Raw genomic sequence first — 16,894 nt, forward strand, 5'->3', positions numbered from 1 at the left:
GCTTTATTCCAAAGGAAGGTTATTTCAAACCCTACCGCTCTCATCTTATAGAACATTAAGTTTTTGGTGTAGTTCAAGAAATATTCAGTTCAGAAAACATCAGAAATAATTGTATTTGATTTTAAATTAGCATCAGCCCTAATCATAAAACCCCAAATTTCACTCAAATTCAGAATTTTAACCCTTTTTAAATACCATTTAGATCACATAATTCTAATGATTTACAAAGAGAAAAGCATAAAAGCATTTTCTAACCATGATTGCAGTTAAATGTATTTCAATAATTAACAGTATCAATGATTATATATGCGTCATAACTTTTTTGTGCAGTGACAGAAAACCCCCAACAGCATATTCGTGGATAAAAGTGGCCACCTTCTGTTTACCTTCACAAAATGCCATAAAATAAATATATATTAAAACAATTTCCACTTGATTTTTCAAACTAGTATCAGTCCTCGTCACGAAAACCAACATTTTATTCAAATTCAGATTTTTTTACCCTTTAAATCCTAGTTTGGTTATATTTGCCCAGTAACATGTCAGAGAAAAAGGAAATAAAGTTCTAAATTTTTTAACCATATAATGCATGAAACCTAATTTTGCATGATCAGTTCTTGTAATGAATGACCAAAAATAAACAACCACCTGGCATCTTGGGGGCCAGAAATGGCCATTTAATGACCAAATGACCACTAAAATGACAAAAATTTGTATTTGAGTTTGTGTGCATCCTCATTAGCAGCAGGATGTGCTAACCACAGGAGAGTGGTCTTTGTAGGCACACTTTCTTGCATGAGGTGGAGCAAGTGGATGTTCTAATCCTGCAGGTGCACTTCTTGCTCAGTCTTCTCATTTTGTTGGTGGGGTATGGGTCACACTCTGGTTCAGACTACTGTATCTTGGGATGAATGGCAGCTATCGAGTACTGGGGACAAGGCTGTCTTGCAATTGTTGAGGTCACCAGCATGTGGCCCAGCTCTTCCAGGATCACTTTTCATTTGTAGGTGTTAGAGGACTCCCACTCCTGTAAAGTGGTTTCCACCAAACAAAGGCATTGTATTCCACAACATCCAGGAGATCGTAGAAAAGACCCAACAGCCATCTGCTAGTTTTCCTTCAACTCGAGGTGCCAACATCCTGTCTAGGTTATCCACACCGTATTTGTGCTTCTTGTAGTTCAGGCTTCCTCTTCTCCCCATTACTGACTGTTGGTTACCTGTGTGTTGTGCACATTCCAGCCTCACTTGGGCATGCCTTCACCAAAACTACCATGGCAAAGACAGACAACAAAATCTTCCTCTGTTGCAACTGGAGGAGCTGGGTGAGGTAGGTCTGGGTTGTTTCCCCTAAATGTGCCAACCAGAGCCAGATTTCATCTTAGGAGTTTCTCTGCCAAGGTGTGTAACACACACACAGATTCTAGGTCTGACCAGCTGTCTCAGCCATGGGCAAAAGACAACAACCAATAAAATTCAAAAAGATAATTTATTAGTACAATGGTCAAAAAAAAATAGATAAAACAGTCCAGTGTCCCACTTGGAAAAGGGATAAAACCCACATTCCAGGGCCAGAGCCAGCGATGCCTCAGTTCAGTTGCACTTCAGATATCAACCAGCAGCTGTCTCCCAAGACCCACCACCCTGAAAGTAGATGGCCAGTAATCACTCCAGTCTCAGCAACCCAATTCTGCCTTTAGGCTGCGGCATATAGTAAGCCCTGGTCTGGACAGAGAGACACAATATAACTACATCTTCAATATACAATTCACAGAGCAGCAAACTATCTATCCTAAACATATTTGAATCAAGTCATCATAGATCTGATCATATGACATACCTGCACAGAGAGACAAAACATCATAGCAGTGTTTGTAGTGTGGGCTATAAGTAGACTAGCATATCAGTGCAATCAAATACACCTGCCTTCAATTAATCCAACCCCATCACAGCCATTGGCTCACAGTAAATGTGGCACGCAAAACCACAACTTCCCACAACAAACAAGGAGATGAATTAATACAAGCAACATTAGTCCACCATGTTACAGGTGAACGAAGTAAAGATGTTGTCAGCGTGTCCTTGGAGCTCCTCTGTTGGTTGGAGTGTGAACCCCTTTTTCTTTTTAACTCCTTGGAACTTGGAGTCTTGTCATCCCACATGCTGCATGTAGCTTTATTCTGGGGTAGGCTCTCATCTACACTTCATGTATATCCCTCCAATTCTCCTCCCATGCAGATTTCTATAGGTGCACAGCAGCTAAAAGAGCTTCTTTCTTATAAAAAAGTCAAAGGCAGGTCTCAGGCTGCTAATGCAGAGAACTGCATACAGTGCGGGCCCTGGTCTGATACCAGTGGGCACTGGATTGTAGGGCAGTCTCTCTTCAGTAGTGAGACCTACATAGTTTTCCCTTCACAAGGCATCCAGTCAGTTGCCAGCTCATTGTTCTTGAAAATGCTCCTACATTCTTTGCCATCAGCTGCTGGGTCTCCACCGTGGTGTCTGTAAAGTAAAGCCTCTTTGCTCACTAAATACGTTTTGTTGTGACCTAAAAACATTAAAACACAGGTCACCAATCAACATCCCTAAACCTCAAGCCTATGCTTCAAGCACATTACCACTAGATGGCTGCAAATACAACAACGTGCCCTGATGGCTAAAGACAGATAACTCTTACCGGTCTGTAGCAGTGAGCTTTGATACTCAACAGTTTGTGAGAGTGGTTAGGATGGGTGAAACGTTGGTGGCAAAGCGTTATTTTTCAGTTAACTGCAGAAATAACTTTCACAGACTTTCCAGGCGTGGTTTTTTAAAGTGCCTCTGTTATTCGTGTCTGTTTCTTCACTCTGCTCGTTCAGCCCCTCATATAAATCACAGACTACAGAGTTCAAAAACATATTTGGAGACAATTTTTTTTAACAATTTCTTTTTGTCTTTTTTGACAATCTCTTGTGGTGACTCGTGGTTGCTCTGATTTAGATGCTACAGGATATTACGAGGCAGAGAGGAAGAGAGAGAGAGAGAGAGAGAGAGAGAGGCGGAGAGCTGAGGGTTAGCTCTGTATTTCCCTCAGAGAGCCAACCACACAATGACAGAGTGTGTCTGATAGAGCAACATGTCAAGTTCTGGATGTTTTATATGGATTTTCTTCTCCTCGTGGGGTATGTAAAGAGTTCTTTCGTTCTTTCGTTCTTTCGTTCTTTCTTTCTTTCTTTCTTTCTTTCTATTTATCTAATAAATCATTTAACACTTGCAGGGATAATTACAGCCAGTGTAGAGACTCTACCTCATGTCATAAAGTACCAAACAGTGATACCTCAGAGGCTGAAGGACTCATCTGTTTTTAATGATGATGATGCTGCTGCTACACACAAGGTAACACTCGCTCTACTGTGCTGTTGAAGCAGTTCATTAAGAAAAAAGTGATCTGAAGAATGAATTTAAATCCCTTCTGCTTCTTGTGTGTGTGTGAACAGAAATACCCTGATGCACTGCAGTACTCTATATGGATCACAGGCCAAAACCACACTCTGCATTTGGAAAAGAACAAGTGAGAAAACTTTAAATGACTTGTTTGATTTTGAGCTACTTTCTAAGGCTTTTTTAAACCTTTGAGGTTCCTCAATTTGTGCACTTTCTTTTTTCAGGAATCTAGTGGGTAAAACCTTCTCTGTGACACATTACTCTGATCAGGGAGACCAAGTCTCAACCACTCCAGATCTAAGTGTATGTATCTTTACATTATTTTATTTGTTTACACCATCGGGAAAATGTGTCTATTTTGTTTTTGTGAAAGTGCACAAGATGCTTAGCATAATACTCCATAATCATTCTCTCTCAGATCCTTTTTACTGGTATAGATTACCATATAAGTATTTGACTGCACAGGCTTGAATCATATGAAAGCAGGATATCCTGTGCCACCGACTGCTTTCAGAGGTGTTTGTACATTTATCATCCATTACCGGATATTTTTTTTCTTCCTTTTGCAAAATGCCAATATAAATCTGTTGACTATATTAAAATCATAGCTCTGACCTGAATACAGACAACAGGTCTTTTGTGCTCACTTATTTGTATCCACGCTTACTGTTAACATATTTCTAAAGTAGACATTTTGCAGTAAATTGTAATTATCTGCTACAAATATCATATCAGGGGCATTTTGTGCAGTACGTGTAATTATTTCTTGCACGTTTCAAAATATCAAATTGCATTAAAAAAAAAGTTTCTTAGGTTCCCGATTATGACCACAAACACACACACAGCAGGAAGAAACAGAAGGAAGTGGGAATGACATATAAGGTTAAGATTAGCATCCAGACCACACTGAGATATCTGGGAGATTAAAAAATCCCAAATGTCATTATTAATTCTGGTACAAATCATGGCTGTCTGTTCAGGTTCACTGCTACTACCACGGACACATCGTGGGAGTGGAGGACTCCTCTGCCAGCATTGGACTCTGCTCAGGAATAAAGTGAGTAATGCAGGCTATAATTTTTTTTCTTTCATCTTTTACCTCTAATTACAAAAAGGTTTCTTTCCCTGAAGGGGTGCCCAAATTTCATAAAAACCATGATGCTATGTTACGGTAAGACTTTGTCTCTGACTCATGGCCAGCACGCCCAAACTAAAGGGAAGATCAGCATCCCTCCCAAAGATCATCAAGACTGCATGCACAGTAACTCGTGCTCTTTGCATGCAGACTTCTCTCATTAACTCTTCTGTTGCCGTCATGAAAGGGGAAAGTTGACGTTTGAGAACCAGACATGTTGAAAAGTTTGCCTTTGTCCCCTCTGTAGGGGGTTTGTGCGCCTCCGGGACCAGACGTACCTCATTGAGCCTCTCGGTACCGAGGCAGGACAGCAGGATGACAGCCAGAGTGCCGACACTCACAGCGATGAGGGTCTTCATGCTGTTTACAACTACAAACACCTGAGGAGGAAGAGGAGCCTCTGTTCCCATGGAAACACGACCACTTTCTATGATCATGTAGCTCGTCCGTCTGGACTGTTCCGGCTCGCCAGTCTGGTAAAGACACACAAGATGGACACATCCAGATTTATGGTGCTGTCTCACATTTCATAGATTTATGCAAAAAACAAAAAAAACAGGACTTTGCATTGTGATACAAAAATATAAGTAATTCTCTATCGTCATGACATTTATGAAGATGTATGAAAGTAGGTACACATACACAAATGCTCAACATTGTTAATATCATGTCTCTCTTGTGTTTCTCAGAAAAGCAGAGCTCAGAAAGCAGAGCGAACGAAGAGACCCAGGACGGTGGAGCTTGTTGTTGTGGTTGACCATAGAGAGGTTTGAGCTCACTTTTTCTTTTGCCTAGTCTCGAGTAAGACACTTTTTGAGGTGTAAGATCTTCTTTTGTTCGTGACATGTTGTTAAATGTGATACTAAGTCAAATAATGGTTTCTTTCAGTATAAGAAGTTTGGCAGTAAGAAGACAATAGAGGCCAGAGCGCTTGAAATAGCAAACCACGTGGACAAAGTACGTTTGTGTCTCTGCACTGTTTCTGTGTTTTCGTGTCCCACACGTCTTCAAGCTTTGGTTTCACTTTGGATTTCATGCAAGAAATGTGTCCTGATACTTTGTTCTTTACTGACTGGAATCTGACCAGTAAAAGGAAGGAGAAGTTTTTTTTTTCTCACTGTGAAAAATCTAACTTTAACTGTGAATCTTCACACCTTAACTGAAGATTTTCACACATATCCCACAATTCTCTTTGCATACTCCCAGTGTGTATGCATCATCTTGCAGCACTAGACCCAACATTGGTTTCCTTTTGCACAATTATAAAATCTGCTGCTTGAAGCCTTTTGTGGTTTTGCAAATGCTGATTTTAACTGATTTGGCTCACCGCGCTGCTCTGTTTCAGCTCTATCGCCCTGTGGGCGTTCGTGTGATGCTCGTCGGCCTGGATATCTGGTCATACAGAGATCAAATACAGGTCAGCACTGACCCTGAGGTCACCCTCCGTCGTTTCCTTGAGTGGCGTCAGCAGCACCTTCTGCCGAGGACCAAACATGACAATGCGCAGTTCATAACGTAAGATGTTCGTCTTTCTACTGCTTACCAAACCTATCTAAAAAATGATGAGATAATTTGTGAACATTTTGCCTCATCACCTTTCAGAGCTGTGGATTTTGATGGCTCCACTGTAGGCTTAGCAAACACCAATGCTATGTGCACATCTAACTCTGGAGCTGTCAATGAGGTAGTCATGTTTCAATGTGGATTTCTTTAATTAAAAGTGGAAAGATGTGGAAATTAAATGTTTGTGAATTAAATGTCGCACAGGACCATAACACTAATGCAATTGGAGTGGCTTCCACCATTGCGCATGAGATGGGTCACAACCTGGGCTTGTCCCACGACACTGAAGACTGTGTCTGTGGCACTTCTGTGTCAAAAAAAGGCTGCATCATGTCAGAGAGCGTTGGGTAAGCTCAGCTTTGCACCTGTGCAAATGAACACCCTCCTATGTGCAGACCTTCGAAGGAAAAACATCTGATATGGTCTTGTTTTCATCCACCTCCTCTAGCTTAAAGTATCCGGAGCTGTTCAGCAGCTGCAGTCGGCAGCAGCTCAGCAAGTTCTTGGAGGAGATCAACCCGGCATGTCTGCTCGATACTCCTTCCACCGATCGAGTTTATGGGGGCCCCATGTGTGGAAATGCCTTCTTAGAGCCTGGAGAGGAGTGCGACTGCGGCACGGTGGAGGTTTGTGCATATCACATTTGTTTTGTATACCCAAACTCCTGCTGAAACACACAAAGATGACTGAGATGTGCATGCCTCTGTATGCCTGCCAGGAATGCAAGAATCCCTGCTGCAATGCCACCACCTGCAAACTGAATGCAGGAGCCCAGTGTGGAGAGGGAGAGTGCTGCCACAACTGCCAAGTAAGTACTACTCACTGTGTGAAGTCACACTGATACTAATTATGTTACTATATAACACGACACAGTCTGACTGTGCCGTCTGGCTGGTTATGTGTGAGTGCGTGTATTTTAGTAGTCGGTACATCACCATCTGTGTTCCTCTCCGCTCCGTAGCTGAAGCCGACAGGCAGCGTCTGCCGACCGAAAGCAGGAGACTGCGACCTGGCAGAATATTGCACCGGCTTCTCTGCTGTCTGTCCGACTGACGCCTACACCCAGAATGGCCTGCTGTGTAACCATGGAACAGGGTACTGCTACAATGGACAGTGTCCTTCACGCCGGGATCACTGCAAGAGGCTTTGGGGACCAGGTTGAGAAACTAGTGAATCACAGTTTGCTTCAGATGTGCTTTATTCTTAATAATCAAGACTCATCAAGCTGTATTTTTTGCTGTGATTGTTTTCAGATGCTGAAGTCGCTTCAGACGCTTGTTTCTATCTGCATGGAAACTGCAGAAAGACACACTTTAACCACAGATGCCCAGGCCGGTATGCAATCCAAAGCTCTACAATGGCACATATTCACTGCGTGGTACTGTTTGTTCTTGAAACCATCCCTTGTGGTTTTCGGTTACAGAGATCAGTCCTGTGGTCAACTTTTTTGTTCCGGCGGATGGGAGTTTCCTGTGACATCCAGGAAGTCCCTTTACAAAGTAGGAAATGGAGACATGTGCAATGTGGCAACTATGAACCCTGAAGATAACTACCCCGAAGATTTGGACATGGTACCTACTGGCACTAAGTGCGGCAAAAACATGGTGAGAAAGCTGCTCTTTGTAGCTAACATGAAGAAAACATCCATGCGCTGCAGATTCCTGCAAAGTCTTTGTGTGTCCTATAGGTATGCTACAATCAACAGTGTCAAGAGATAAAAAACATAAAAATGTATGGAAGAAATGACTGCTCTGCCAAATGCAACAACCATGGGGTGAGAACTTTAGATTCTCGGCACTCTAAAGCACTGTGGATTTATGGCAACACAACATGCGTACTATGAGTGGGATCTCTTACAGGTCTGCAATCATGAGAGCAAGTGTCACTGCGATCCTGGCTGGGCTCCACCTTTCTGTGATGTGCAGCAGTCCGAGCTGCCTCAAGGTACTCTACTATCCTGACATACACCCACTGATAGCCCGCTTCTCCCTGCCCTTTTAATAACCATGATTTACACATGACCCTTATGCTCTGTTTTCCACTGAGCTGCAATACTTGGATTGAATTTCTCATGGGCCTTAAAACAATCGTGCTCTGTTCTGATGAATACAAGCAGACACTGATGCAATGGCATTTCCTTATTAGTGTGTACATACGCCCTAATTATGTTACAGAGGATTTTGCTTCCTGAGGGGGGTGACGTATGTTGTTATTTGCTCATCCTTGGGCAAAAAAATCTCATTGGCCTAATCTGTTGTGTTATTGTGTGTGTGTACAGAGTCAGGCCTGGTTAAGTTCATAGTGTCACTGGTGGCAGGCTTACTTTTGCTTTTGCTCGTGGTTGTCGGGAGTTTGATGTGGTACGTCAGAAAGAGCCAGCCTGCGAAGAGGTACAGAAAGGAGCTCCTCCTCTCTTTTAGCTTTTGGATCACCACAATAAGTAAATAAAACTTTATAAGCTTGTCAGAGTTTCTTTTAAGCAATCGTGCATATTTCCTTGCAGATACCTCCCATCTTCCGCGGGACAGTTCAACCCGTTGTTTCGGTCGAGCAGCGAACGACGCAGGCCTCCTCTTGGATCAGCACAAATCAGCCAGCCTAAATTTTTGGAGTCGTCAGCTACTCAAGCATGTAAACCGCTCTTCTCTGCTCCTACCAGACCACAGACTGGAGCACTAAAGCCCAGCCGAGCAGCTCCAGAGGTGAGCACCCTCTGTGATGTAGCAGATTTGCCACCAGAGTGCCGTAATGTGCTGAGGCAGTAGATTTTGGCCTGTGTTATTGGACAAAATTCAAATCATAAACAGACTTATATTTTAGTCAAACTGCAAAAACCAGAGAGGAATAAGGCTTTTAGACTCCACTCATTTCTATTTTCTCCCTTTACAGCCGCCCAAGAAAGCAGCAGCCATACCCCAGCCATCAGTGTTTCAGCAGGTAATCTGACCTCCGGTTCCAGCTTCATTTAAATGTTATTTATATGTTTCAACTAGTAAATAAATGTTTTTATTTAGGCTATAAAGCCATTCACGCAGGCTCCAGCTGTTTCAAGAAAGCCAATCTTTACTGAGGTAAAACTGCATGTCTTCATTGTCTTTTGGGGCAGTAATTATTTTTAAAAATTGTTATTTTAGTATCATTATTCTGGTCTTATATATATACTTTTTTTCTCTTTTTTTCAGAGTAAGCCACTGCCTCCATCGAGACCTCTGCCACCACTCACAACAAAGCTGGTAAATAACGTTCAAAACCGCTTAACTGAACTCATTATTTGCGTATACACATTTAACAGTGCTTGCGTTTGCTGCTTCTTTGAAACATGAACTGTTTTGTCTCTCAGATCATGAAACCAAAGCCCCCAATGCCTCCAGTGAAGCCAAAGCCCTCCGCAGTCCTGTCTTCATTGCCTCACACTCAGCTGGTATGTATTCAGACTCAGACATTCTCAGAGGCTATCACGTTTATGAAGATGTCTGTGGTTTTTGGCTCTGTCCTAGCATAGCAGTGTAATGAATAAGCAGTCAGTGAATCAGTAAGCATATAAACTTCTCCTGACCACCACTGAGTTGGTGAGGCACTAACATGGGGAAATAAACACACCAAGACCAAGTTTGGAGAATGAAAATGTCTCATCCCAAGTATGTGTGCTAATACTATTTATCTGCTCCCCTAGCTCGGCGGGAGGGCTGCCCTGATGCCTCCCAGCAGGCCCAGATGACAGTGGGACTAATTCATTGAGGTGTAAACACTGAAATCCTCTGACAGAGGACATTGTTTTTGTCTCACCTAGAAGGACCAAGAAGATCCTGTCTGGAGACGCTCGTCTGTTTTAAAGTAGAAACAGGATCCGCTGAAGAATCGGCATTGTTAAGCGACACAGCTTTTGTGGTCTCCTTGAGGATTACCACTGCTTATGTACACCTTCAGTATGTTAATGAAAACCTGAAGTAATGATCAGCAGACTCATATTCTGTGCTTTATGAATGACAAATGGCACTGCTGCCATGACGATTGTTTAGTTTATTTTAGTCTTTTTAAAGGGAAACATTTGGTTTTTGGGTTTGTTTGTTTTTTGCCTAAATCCTGGGATATGTGAAGATTTTATAAGGTAACTGCACTATCAATGCTGTAACTGTTCCTTTTCCCTTTTCCCTCACATTTTATTGGTACTGCATTTCTCTGAAATATGGTTGTTAAGGGATTTTAAAATGTGGCATGAGCACTTTACAGGTAGATTTTTTTTAATTGAAGAAGGTCTTTTCTTGTAATTTTTTAAAAACTCTTTGTACTGACCTGTCTATGCTTGACTGCGTGACCGAACCAGTACATATATCTGTTTTATTTTGCGTGCTGACCTGATAAATGTCAAAGGATATTGATTATTCTATGCAGCAGACAAGATCACAAAGTCCCTTCACTCATAATACCAATGATGAGGATTCACCCTCGATTTGACTTTAAATATTTCAGTTCTGAATGTTCTAATTTATTGGCTTGCAATAAACCATCACACTCAGTGTTTCTGTCACTTTCTCTGTCTTTATATCCAGATGATCCAGAAGGTATTCACATTAACATCTGTGACTCTCTGTTGATTTTTTTGCTCTGTCCTATCTGCAGCGTAATGTTAGAACAAAACTCAATTAGGTCTATAATTTGTTGGAAAAAATTAGATTGATTTTGTAGTTTTTCCCTGCAAAACTTAATTCAACATGTGAATGGAGTCCAGACTTTTAGCTTTAATTCAAAGGGATTTTTAAGAAACCATTGCATTAACTCTTTCAGTTATAGTAATTTTTATACAGTTCCCCATTTTCAGAGTCTAAAGAGACATTGATTGCCTTCAGCTTAAAAGCCAAAACAAACCTATCAGGGAGATTAAAAAAATGAAAAAAATGAAAAAAGTCAAATTTGATACATGAAAAGCGTGAATGCACTCATCAACTCAGCCACACCAACAGGGCTGAAATACCACAGAAGAGAATTAAGGTGCATGGCGACATAATTATTCCATGGTCATGAAAAGAAAACCTCCAAGAACTTGACTTCAAAAGATGGCAAACACTCTTGAGGAGGTGTATCATTGTCAAGGTCTGCAATAAAGAGATGCCTTCTTCAATTGAAATACAGAGAGTTTACAACGAGGTGCAAACCACTGGTTACACTCAAGAATATAAAGGCCAGATTAGAGTTTCCCACAAACCAACTAAAAGAGCCACAGAAAACAATGGAAACACAAAACCAAGACGAACTTGTTCCAGAATGATGAGAGAGAGAAGTATGGATATGGAAAAGGAGAGAGACTGCTAAAGCATACAGGGTGAGTTTGCTCCAGATGAAGGGGTTACCATTACTACCAGGAGCCTCTCCTCAAGGGTAGATTTGGGGGTCATGATGTCTGCAAGATGTCGTGCTTAATTTTAGATGCTTTGAGCGCCAGAGCAACACAAGTTGACTGCATGTATTCAAGAGAAGGCCGATAACAACACAACATTAGAACTGAAAGACTTTGCAACTCCCTAAAACCCCAAATCCCTCAAAGATGGGCCAAAAGAGAAACAAATCTATATTTTTGATTTGGGGTTGCACTGGCCCTTTAACAGCTGATCGCCTAGCAACGCTTCAAACAACCTGAGGTGGGCTGAAGCTATAGGCTAGCTCAAGACAGTTTTAATCGTTCAGAAACAACTAATTTTTATAAATAATGGAACGAGAACTGAACGAAGAGGAACTACAGGACCTGTTTGCGTGGATAGATAAGATACCGCTGTCCCGGCCCAAAAGACACATCACAAGAGACTTCAGCGACGCAGGTAGTAAAGTTAGCCTAGCAGTCCTCAGGGAGGTGCTAACCAAACAATCAAGCAGTAACAGCAGGAGTAATATGATCTGCATAGCTCCACGTCTCCAGCTACGGTCATTGTATTTATTTGTGAACTGACTAAGTTTCTCTTTGAACCTCAGTGATGGCTGCTGAGGTGGTAAAATATTTCTTCCCCAAGCTTGTTGATCTGCACAACTATGTTTCTGCAAACTCCACACAGCAGAAGCTCAGCAACTGGAACCTGCTCAACAGGCAAGACATCACTGTTTTATGTGTGTGTGTGTGTGTGTGTGTGTGTGTGTGATTCTTCTGAATCTGGTGGACTGAATGACTACAGCCCAGCCAGAGAAAAACACTCTCCACAGCTGAAAAACATCACATTTTAACAGCCTGCCACAAAAACTTGTACACAAGCTACAAAAAAGTTAAAGAGCTAGATGGCTAATTAATATCTCTTAATAGGAATGACAGACATTGCCTAATGTTTTTCCCATCCAAATAAGATTTTTCCTGGGCCTCCACATCTGGTCCTGCGGACAAATCCCACTTACACCCACTCACTCCATCCCTCGCCACTGATATGGCACAAAGCCAGCTTCAGATTTATGGGAATTTGCTGAAAACATTTTGGCTCCTATGTTGTGTCTCATCAGTTAAATCACACTGAGTCTGCTGATACTACTGTGCATAGTTCTAGGTATTAGAAACATGTGTTTTTATTTATCTGAGGATAGGAAGGTATTTTCCAAGCTGGACTTCCATGTGCCTGAGGAGACACTGAAGAAAATTGCACAGAGCACCACAGGAGCAATAGTGCCTGTCCTGAGCACCCTCAGGGAGAAGATAGACAAGAAACTGGAGTACACCACCAACAACATACTGGTGTGTAGTGACACACACGGTATAGGTCATTTCTTTGTCTATTTGAATGCAAAATATGAATTACTGCATGCTTGTCCATGTTAATCTAACTACAGTGGATATATATTTTGTTTTATAAATTTAGGATATGGAGTATTATGACACCAGGAACCAGGAGAAACCTCAGGAAGGTACAGTCTTCTGCATTTGATGCCATATTTGGCTTTGCATCACATCACACGATAGTGATGTAGGCGTTGCTGGAAGTTACAAACTGTGATGAAGTCAGTAACATTAAGTAGATTATGGAAATAAAACAGCTGAATTAAGATAAATGCAATGACTTTATATTGGCCTTATGCGTGTTGCAGCATGTGTCATAATGATAGTGTAGTTTGTGCAGAATATCAGCTGAAACAGTTGTTTTTTATTTAACTGAAGCCAAACAAAACTAAAGCTAAGATGTGCTTTATTTAGCACAGGAAGTGAGTTTGGTGTTATTTTAGACTTTTTTTTGTTAATGCAGCTATATCTGCTAGTCAACTCCCAAACACCGAGTCAGCATATTCAGCATTCAGCAAGGTGTTTTTTTCCCCCCTCTTTATTTGGTTTTTGTTTAAGGGAGCAGTTTAGTGACTGTTTATCGCTGTTTTTGTCACTGAAATGAAGCGTCTCCAAGATCTTCTTAGGCCCAAATTAAGTGTAATCTATCCCAGAGATAGCAGTGACCAATCAGAAACACAAAGAAACGTCCATTTGAAGGAATCGGGGAGAACTGATTAGAAAAAAATTCCACCACCCTAAAGGGGTGAACTTGTTTCCCACACCTCATCCGTCCCTATCAAAGCTGGCCAGTGCCTCCGTCCTCTGCTCTTTCCTCTTCCGTCTACACTCGCTCCCGCTATCAGACACATGACTCAGGTTCTCGTATCAGTTTCCACATGCCTCTTATCGCTGACCTGAGCTCAGCACCGTTGACTTAAAGCCTGATATTTTTTTCCTTTATCTACTAATCTTACTTCAGTGTTTCACCCTCTTTCTGCTATTGGTCGTCACCCTTTCTGCCACCAAGCCTTATCTCTTTTACTCAGCTGTATAGATTCTTTTAGTCATTGTGTTTTGTTCACATCATAGTTTGTAAAACAAGACACTTTTTTTCTTCAGAAATTCAGCAGACTGAGATAAGACTTCTAACTCAGCTGGAGGAATTGAAAAAAGATGAAAAGAACAGACAGAAAAACAGGTATGACCAAAACACTGCTTTTAATTATAATGCAATGAATCGCAAGAACATTCAAAACAAAAATAATAACCTGTGCATTCTTTTTTTTATGGTACAGTAAAGTGGAGCGTGCAGTAAAGTTTTACTCAGACATGGATCCTGCTTTCCAACAAATGCTGAAGGAAAAAGAAAAAGCAATTATGTCTTTGATGGAGACTGTGGAGGTAAAGTCTGCATGCAGACATGCATGAATGCAGAAAACACTCTGCTAAAGTGTGTGTCTGTTTGTGTGTGTGTGTGTGTGTGAGAGAGAGATGGAGAAAAATATTTAGGAGTGTGTGTTAGGCATGTGTAATATCCTGTGTCAGCAGTGGCGAGTGAGTCAGAATCTGCTCAGCGGATATAACCCTTATTTTTCTTTTCCATCTGTGGTCACATCTGCATGTTTAGGGAGAAGCAGAAGGATGACACAAACGTGCAACTTCTCCTTTCACCGCACTATGAAGTTTTCAGAAGCCTTCAAAGAAATATCCTTCCTTTAGCCTCATCCCTCTTTTCTTTTTCTTTTCTTGGTTTTCTTGGTCGTGTATGTTTGCAGATCCTCCAGATGAAAGTGAACAAGCTGGAACATCTGGTTCACTTGAAGGATGTCCGTATTCAAGATCTGACACAGCATCTGGAGACGTACAAAGCAAGAGGCAACACACACTGAAGCAGCTGTGAAACTATACAAACAGAGAAATGTCTGTAGCAGTTCTGATATGTAAACCTGTATTTTGTAAAAAAGAAATATTAGCTAAGGCAAATGATCATCTTATCTAATCCCACCAGGTAAAACTGTCACATCTGTTGAAACGCACACGGGAGATTCCAGATGTGAACTTTTTAAATCCTTGTTTTGAAAAAGAAAAAATGGGATTTTATCCCAGAACATAAAATGTACACACTTCAAGATGCAGAAATGTCTCTTTTTCTTTCTTTAATAACATGATCCACTGCCTTATATCTAGAATCTTCTGTGTTTATGCTTCATGACCCTTTTATATGAAATCATGACTTGTTGAATGTAAATAGTTGCTTCTTTGTGAAAGGTATCTCTGGGCTTCTTTTAACAGCCCATAATTTCTGACTGTCAGCTTCTAAATAAAGCCACAAATCCCCATTCACAATTGTCTCACTAAATAAGAGGGCAGTGTATCAAATAAGCCAAGTCGTGGGTTAAAGCCAACAAAACACAACTATATATGGTATTGCATTTGGTGGCAGCCACTTCCTTCCTTCACTCATTTTCGGTAAGTTTCCTGCTTTGGTGTAAGTGTGAAAACCAGACTTTATCGAGAATTTTTTTTTTTTTTTTAGAATTACTGCGACATCAAAGTCAGGAGCATTGACGAAGTCGTGACACAGCAGCAGCAGACCGCAGCCCAACGTCTGCTTTTCAGATTTAACCTCCTAAGACCCGAACTCTTCCATGGCATGCATTTTTAATTTCTCTTTGATATTTGGGCATATTGGGGCCCAATGAATGTAAAAACAAAGAATTACCAGATTTTTTTTTTACCTAATTTTTGTTTCTAAGACAAATGAGAGCCACATATGAGGATATTCGTTTAAAATTTCGATAGATCAGTAGCAGTATAATGTCCTTGTAAGTCGATATCAGGCAGTTGTAGAGCAAAATTGAGTACTTTGGTCTAAATAGCCCAAAATGTGATGTCCACATATGTGGACGCCAGGTTCTAGGAGGATAAAGTTCATTTCACTTTCTCGAGGTTTTTCTCTAGTGCCAAATAAGAGAGAGATGTCCCTCATTTATGTGGGCTTTGTTAGCGTGAGAGGCATGTGACCTGTAGCTGTACCAGGAGCAGCTGATCATCTCCAGCTGCCTGCTAATGTGACTGTCGTGCTTACAATCATGCCACCTCATTAATCATCATTATCACTTAATTAATGACTGAGAAAAACAAACACCTAATGAGTTTACAGTTACACTTATTTTAGATTTAGATTTTAGTTACTCCTTTTTTCACAAGAGGTCGCCACAGCAGGTAGCTCTGCATGTTTGAACTGACAGACTTTTACACTGGATACTTCTTGATGCAACCTTAAAGGAATACGTTTCTCCTCCTGGGATCCATTAGCTTATAAACCACTACACTGTGGAGCCACTTAACAAATGCATGTATTTAAATTAATGAATTATTGATGCATTTTTGGTAAATTACATCTAACAATGGAAAACATCTGACTCAGTGTGACACAATATATGTGATGAGTCACAATCACACTCAGTTAAAGTGGTTCTGCTGCTGGACTACACTATATGAAAATGTCCCTGTTTACCTGACAACCAATACATATACTCACGTCATTAGGTACTTCTGTTCAACTGCTGGTTAAATAAATGTCTAATCAGCCAATCACATGGCAGGAACTCAAGCCGAAGTTCAAACTGTGCACCGGAATGGTGAAAAAAGGTGATTTAAGAGAATCTGAATGTAACATTGTTGCTGGTGCCAGATGGGCTGATCTGAGGATTTCAGAAATTGCTGATGTACTGGGATTTTCCCAAACAACCATCTCTAGGGTTTACAGAGAATGGTCTGAAAAAGAGAAAACATTTTGTGAGCAGCAGTTCTCTGGGCAAAAATGCCTTGTTTATCCCAGAGGTCAGAGGAGAATGGCCAGACTTCTTTAAGCTGATAAGAAGGCAACAGCAACCCAAATAATCACTCATTACAACCAAGGTATGTTGAAGAGCATGTCTGAATGCACATCATAATCTTGAAGCAGATGGGCTACAGCAGCAGAAGACCATACCAGGTGTCTTTAATAAGGACCTCTCTTAAATATAGATGAGCAGATGA

At 41.1% G+C, this 16,894-nt stretch overlaps 2 protein-coding genes across 2 annotated transcripts; both read left to right on the top strand.

Annotated features, from left to right (window-relative positions):
• The first annotated feature begins 3,069 nt into the window (after positions 1 to 3,069).
• On the top strand, positions 3,070 to 10,622 carry adam8a (ADAM metallopeptidase domain 8a). Its single transcript, XM_006800701.2, has 25 exons — positions 3,070 to 3,160; positions 3,256 to 3,374; positions 3,476 to 3,549; positions 3,647 to 3,725; positions 4,403 to 4,479; positions 4,805 to 5,033; positions 5,247 to 5,324; positions 5,446 to 5,514; positions 5,903 to 6,072; positions 6,160 to 6,241; positions 6,325 to 6,467; positions 6,569 to 6,746; positions 6,839 to 6,928; positions 7,082 to 7,277; positions 7,374 to 7,455; positions 7,544 to 7,724; positions 7,808 to 7,894; positions 7,980 to 8,064; positions 8,399 to 8,510; positions 8,624 to 8,822; positions 9,010 to 9,057; positions 9,135 to 9,191; positions 9,303 to 9,353; positions 9,461 to 9,541; positions 9,794 to 10,622. The coding sequence occupies exons 1-25, from the start codon at positions 3,115 to 3,117 to the stop codon at positions 9,836 to 9,838; spliced, it is 2,658 nt and encodes an 885-aa protein (XP_006800764.2). The 5' UTR covers positions 3,070 to 3,114; the 3' UTR covers positions 9,839 to 10,622.
• Positions 10,623 to 11,750: 1,128 nt separating this feature from the next.
• Positions 11,751 to 15,183, top strand: spef1 (sperm flagellar and cilia associated 1). The gene is made up of 7 exons (XM_006800702.2): positions 11,751 to 11,933; positions 12,085 to 12,196; positions 12,679 to 12,826; positions 12,951 to 12,996; positions 13,970 to 14,048; positions 14,146 to 14,251; positions 14,626 to 15,183. Exons 1-7 carry the CDS (start codon positions 11,825 to 11,827, stop codon positions 14,737 to 14,739), a joined length of 714 nt encoding a protein of 237 aa, XP_006800765.1. The 5' UTR covers positions 11,751 to 11,824; the 3' UTR covers positions 14,740 to 15,183.
• Positions 15,184 to 16,894: the final 1,711 nt, after the last annotated feature.

This window comes from Neolamprologus brichardi, chromosome 13, assembly GCF_056152115.1.
Source record: "Neolamprologus brichardi isolate AB-2024 chromosome 13, ASM5615211v1, whole genome shotgun sequence".
NCBI lineage: Eukaryota > Metazoa > Chordata > Actinopteri > Cichliformes > Cichlidae > Neolamprologus > Neolamprologus brichardi.

Bases quoted from the DNA above. Each gene is read 5' to 3' on its own strand.
- adam8a (XM_006800701.2), top strand. From the start codon at position 3,115: ATGTCAAGTTCTGGATGTTTTATATGGATTTTCTTCTCCTCGTGGG. The intron at 8,511-8,623 runs GTACAGAAAGGA...ATTTCCTTGCAG, and splicing joins AAGAGCCAGCCTGCGAAGAG to ATACCTCCCATCTTCCGCGG. The intron at 9,354-9,460 runs GTAAATAACGTT...TTTGTCTCTCAG, and splicing joins CACCACTCACAACAAAGCTG to ATCATGAAACCAAAGCCCCC.
- spef1 (XM_006800702.2), top strand. From the start codon at position 11,825: ATGGAACGAGAACTGAACGAAGAGGAACTACAGGACCTGTTTGCGTGG. The intron at 12,827-12,950 runs GTGTGTAGTGAC...TTATAAATTTAG, and splicing joins ACACCACCAACAACATACTG to GATATGGAGTATTATGACAC. The intron at 14,252-14,625 runs GTAAAGTCTGCA...GTATGTTTGCAG, and splicing joins CTTTGATGGAGACTGTGGAG to ATCCTCCAGATGAAAGTGAA.